Source organism: Nesoenas mayeri, assembly GCF_963082525.1.
Source record: "Nesoenas mayeri genome assembly, chromosome: 2".
In the NCBI taxonomy this organism is placed as follows: domain Eukaryota; kingdom Metazoa; phylum Chordata; class Aves; order Columbiformes; family Columbidae; genus Nesoenas; species Nesoenas mayeri.
Window position 1 is genome coordinate 50,516,044 of NC_137543.1, and position 6,000 is coordinate 50,522,043.

At 35.6% G+C, this 6,000-nt stretch overlaps 1 protein-coding gene across 1 annotated transcript in view; it reads right to left on the reverse strand.

The window, feature by feature from the left end:
* Positions 1-4,183, reverse strand: part of RBBP8 (RB binding protein 8, endonuclease) — a gene marked incomplete at its 5' end in the record, with an annotated part of 36,566 nt that extends 32,383 nt beyond the window's left edge. Inside the window, one exon of the mRNA XM_080340387.1 lies at positions 4,072-4,183. Within this exon, the coding sequence (XP_080196513.1) occupies positions 4,072-4,183 (112 nt within the window). The remainder of the gene's footprint in view (positions 1-4,071) is intronic.
* Positions 4,184-6,000: the final 1,817 nt, after the last annotated feature.

The window sequence follows — 6,000 nt, forward strand, 5'->3', positions numbered from 1 at the left end:
AATTGAAAATGTTGGTTAAGGCAGCTAATAGACCTTTTTCTCTCCCCTATCACACTCAACTGGGAACATCTCAAAGGGGTAAACTACTTGCTTGAGGAGGCTCCCTCTTTAGGCCACAGACAATGTAACATGCAGAGCCTCAGTGAACTCATGCCACAGAGTGCTACGAGATGCCAGTGAGACGATGAGGTAAAAATGCACAGTGACTACTTTAAAAAAAAAAAAAAAAAAAGTTCCTAGCAAATATAGCAAAATTCCTTTTATCTGTAAGTATTCAACACCTGTGAGATGTTATGTTTTATCATGCAGATCAGCATAGAAATAGGGGTTATTTTTTTAAGTAGATGCTATTCATCAAGTCAATTAGGCATCTGCAATTAGAACCCCTATAAAGCGTGCTTTAATGCTGCTCCACGCCCATTGGAAGGAATGAAGCTGCACAACAATGCATCTCCTGTATGAACAGGTAGTCTGTTCAGCAAGTATTTAGAATTGTAACACTGGCAACCTGAGCCACAAATTGAAGAGGCAGAGCCTTGAATCAAAAGGCCCAGTACTGTGCTACAGGTAACACTATCTCCCCTCTCACCTCAATTCAGGAGGAACCAAACTAGTTACTTAAAGGCTGCGTTTTTTTCTTAATTCAAATGACTGCAATGAGAAGGCAGGAAACCAGTTTGTTACATTTATCCAACAGCATTGAATTACTACATGGGCTGTAATCTCTTCATTCTGTTTTTCCCAAGCATTGGGAGGTTTTAAGCATAATAATTTAAATAGCTATGCTTAAGATTCTGTTATTTAATTTTATGTACTCACTAGAATGTTATGTTAAACTCCAATATGTACATTGCCCATTCAATTTTATCTTTCATACAATATTTCTATGAAATAGGCAAGCTGCAGACTATATAAGTTTACCTAAATCTCATGAGTGCTTTAGTAAATGACACACTGTCCCCATTAAAGTGATGAAGACTTTATTTAAACCATCATTAGGCAGATTAATTAAACACACAACACTATTTTATGAAACATGCACTTGATTAGACTACATACCTTTAATTTTTCAATTAACAGCTATGACAATCCCTGTTCTGATGAATTTTCAGATGCATTAAACATACTTTCTTAAAATTGACGGTGCCCAGGAAGACTGCAGCGTCTTTATCACTGAAGTTTACTCAGAACGGGTTGGACAAGCTTCTGTCAGCACTGACAGAGACATAATCCTACCTTAAGGGTACAGAGATGGACCAGATGACCTCCTAAGATTCCTTCCAGCCCTGATTTCTATAATTATTTACTTCTGAAGAGCTTCCAGCGATTTCCTTTCCTACAGCAATCTATCAATGAGATTGCTTTCCTCGTAATTTTCTCTACATCTATGGCTACCGTTCCCCATTGGTATCTTCTGCTTTTCACAGGTAAAGCAATAATTGAAGAGAGTTAGGCTATTTGTTGTACACAAAACTCTCCTCACATTTCCATGCTGAAATACCTTTCTTTTCAGCATAGAGCTTTAGACTTCAATTCATCCTCAGGAACCATGTTGACATGACACATGTGCATATAATTATTTTGAGGTAGATGCAAGTATTAACACCTGAAGAAATTAGTCACTTTATCAACAGCATTATTTAATTCCTTTCTAATTTGTGAACAACACACAAGTATCCTACACATTCTACAGATAGGAAATAAAAGCAAATATAGTTTTAATGGCCATTATTCTGAGCTGCTGAACACTTCTTGATTCCACAAAAAGTCAATTAACATTGACCATTGCCAACATCTTTGGAAACTGGGTTGTAGGAGTCCTACCCATTGCTACATAAAGAATTTGAGAGAAAATAAGAACTATTTTGGCTGAAGAGGGGCAAAATTTGGTATTTTTTGCAACTCATCCATTTAAAAGAAGCCGAGTTTGTTTAGCTAACATAATGGAAAAATACACACTTTACAATGTAGCAATATAAAAATTCAATAAAATTCATTTCCAACTGTATGAGTTTGAAGTATTTTCTGGTCTACATTCTATAGATATATAAATATGATAACCTGTAAAATAGGCCTGAACATCCTACTTTTCATGGATTTGTAATAAAATAAAAGAATTCCACCACTACGATGTTTCGTACATTGTGCATTGTACACGCAAAAAGCTTTTTCTCCAACTACTAACTTTCCCTTAATCCACCTTCCACCATCTTTAAAATAATTTTTTGCTGACATTTAGATTGGAAACTCATGAGTCAATTTTAATTCTTATTTATAGACTTCAGAAACAAGCAAAGTCCAGGCAAGCCTGTGTTTGATGTTTCTAAAATATCTTCCAGTATTATTTTCTATAAGAGGATCCCCACCTTTTGAAAAAATTAACTATCCTTCAGGCATGTCTTTGATGTTATCATGGAAGACCTAATTTTACCTAACACGGTGCGGGACATACTGACAAAGGGCTAGGCATGAAAAAGACTGCCTAGTGGCAAAATTATCTGGCCCCACCCAGCATGCATTCTAAAGCATATCTTCACTTGCATGAAGAAAACCAAAACTTTAAAATCACGTGCTGCACATCCCAAGAAACTAGAGAAGAGGTCACTTAACATTACCCTCTACATTAGAGCTCTTTGTTTGTTCAGTTTTTGTTGTTCAGACATGCCACAAATTGCCAGGTCCCATTCTGTCAGTATTTCCGCATTTATCTGCAGCTGACATCACACCAACTCTGAAATGAACCATCAAGAGTTAAAAAAAAAGTAATAAAAAAAATATTATTTTTCATGTGTTTTGGAACACAATATAAAAATCATATTTCATGTGGTTACACATACTTTTTTAATGTAACAAAATGCTACCAAATGGTACATCTTTCCTTTCAGTTGCCAAATTGATAGATGTTCTTCTGTATTTTTGTTTGTGGTGTTTGGTTTTTTTGTTTGTTTGGTTTTTTTTAAGTTACTAAGGTAAAGCATCAAGGCTCAGTGTTGCAAATTGTTGAGTCAAGACTTTCAGTGTGAGGTATGAAACCTCTATACATTATAAAACAATTACTCACAGTTTTTGAAATTAAGAAGTGATGACACAACTGGACCCAAATGGACAGACCTGGAACTGTTTTGAGGCTGGTGGAAATGACCAAGGCCACCAGAATAGTCTAGCTACAAAGATTCACTTGCATGACTAAAGCTCTTAATTCACAAAAACTAACCTGCCTTTATTCCAGCCTAATATAAATACTATTTCAGGTATAAGCATATGCTTGTTGGAAGATTCAGTCAAATACTGTTCTAATTCCATCCAAAAGAATGGATTGTGTGACTTAAGATTGGCCGACGAAAATCTTAATTTCTTATGAAGGTTTCTTAGCAAAACATTTTGTGAATACTACTTGTGAAACAATATTATAATAACAATATAAATGTATGGTGCAATAATTCATCTTTACTTTGAGTGTTATTAATGCCCTGCACTACTGAAGAATGAGCAGACACAGTCAATCCATAGTAAAATTGATATCACAGGTCACACAAAATATAATGTAAAAATAAGCAACTCCATTCTAATTTTTCTTGAGAAAATTCAGCGCACTGAAACCAAATAAATAATTTTCACTTCAGTAATATTAATCTGCAGTGGTGCAGATTTGCACAAGTTAGAGGAAATAAACAATGTGATCCATTTTAATGTATCTGAAGTGACTAAATCCAAAGGCAACAAAAAAACTGACCCATTTAATAATTTGATTTGTAAAGTTTGAATCATAATCCATTAAAGTAACATTTAAATATTTCCTAAGCAAACACAGATCCCATTTAACACTGTGTTACTTTTTCTTCACTGACCTAGCAAATCTTTTACACTTGTTGATAGTCTAAATCTAATCCTGCTAAACCAGGCTTAGGAAGTCAATCTGTAAGGGTCATTTCTAATCATCCAGTCCAACTTTCTGCTTAAAATAAGACACTAAAAATGTATTTGGTTCCATGCAGACAGAGTGGAACTCTGCTTCAAAGCTTTCCTGTGATAACAGACAGTCTGCTGTGAATCTAAACTTTCACAATTTACCTTGTACTTCTTTGTCATGACATTCTTTCAGTTTGGACCACAATTCCTTGAAGAAATCTCCAGGAGGTTCCGCAGAATTAGGGCTCCCACAGCTCCCTCCAGATGCATTCATCTTGCTTTTTCCTGCTCCCAGCTTTGTTGACTTATTTGCAGAACAGGCTCACTCTCACACTTTAAATTTTTCATTACATAGTTACGAAGTTGTTTCTGAAGACAGGTGTATGCCTGTAATGACAGATCAACAACGCTTATGTTTGCATTTCTCAGACTGTAACTTGCAGTCATGGATGAAATACAATGCTTACTGCCTATCCTTGTCAAGTTGTACTTATATACTGACAGTCACCCTAAATGTTTGAAAGATGCTAAGTATTTTGCTACAAATAATTATAAACTAAAAGAATTTCCCCCTCTTAAACAGCTATCAACTTAACATTTCATTAAGATGCTTAGAAGTCTTTTTCCTAGGTAAAACTACAGTAAACCAGAACTGTTTTCCAAAATCTTGCTGTCAGCAAAAGCATTTGCCAAAAGTTTTGTCAGAGATATATTTGTGTATACACACCCTTTCCATAAACATGGATTCAAATGACACCTTTCTGCAAAGAAAAGCTCACATCCCCTTGAAGCCTTCATGATTCTACATTAAAGTTATTCCCACTCCTTGATGAAATCGGAAATTAATTTCAAAATTTATAAACCTCCAAAACACTAATATCTGAGGAGAACTATCAGACAGCTCTGTCTTAAAAGCCAGACTGCCTACACAACTCACAACTCAGAAAAAATCTTATCCATAATTCTTATTTGTTTTGAAGGGTTTCTCAGCACAGATGATGCCCTCGGGTAAACTACAGCGGAAGCATAGTACTGAGATCTGGGTCTGAGCCAAGGAAAGATTCAATTCTATCGGCACTGTGTGTCCAATTTTGAAATACGTAATCTCTTTGTCCTTCAGCTCTCTGTGTGTAAAACCAGACATTTAAAGTTTTCCCCATTTGATGCTGTCAGTTTTAAACAAAGACTTTTGAACAGGGACTGAGTCATTACCAGGTGGACAGAGCTATCTCTATTACTCTGTAATATAAATTACAGTAAGAAAGAAAAAATTGAAGGTATTTTGTACTATTCCTAAAGTAGCAGTGTGAACAACCAAACCACAATGTTTATATAACAAATAAAAGAATCAATTGGCTCTGCAATTTTTGAGGCACATGTTATAGTCATAATTCAGACAATACAAGGTCTGCAGTCAGTCAAGAAGCTGCATTTCCTATCTTGAGAGCCTTCAAGTAACTTACAATATCTGAATGTAGCTACTGGTTTAGCTGGTCCCCTAAATTCACTATGACAAAATGTTTAGTCCAGTGGTCAGTGACCTAGTGTAGGGCCTAGGAGCCTTGGTTCTGTTCTGCTTTCTCATATCTGTGTGCACAGTCTTAAGCAAGTCGCTTTTCTTTCAGTATGGCTATCTTTAAAATGCGATAAAATTAATGAGATAATGAAACAAAGCGTTATTCTCAACAACAAAGCAACACTTGAACTGTATGTTTCCTATAGTATAAGATACTTAAATGCTACAGTAACAGAGCTGACAGAACATTCAGCAACCATTAGGTAAGAACACATTTGCTTTAACACGCTCTGTCTATAGAAGATTCTGTGCCTACCTCAGCACGTGTTTTCAAGTTAGCTAATGTTCTTATTTTAAGACAAGTTCTTAATAGAAAATAAAATTACCTTTTCAAATTAGCAATGCCTACAATTCTTCAGCAGAAGTTGAACAGTAATCTGCTTGCATCTTTGCAGCTCAAATGCTCCACTTCGTGTGCGGTCACCTTAAACCATCTTACAATGCTTCTTTGTGGAACCAATTGCCTAGTGACATTAGGAATCTCTTTTAAACTCTTATTTTTCTGCCTTAAAGCA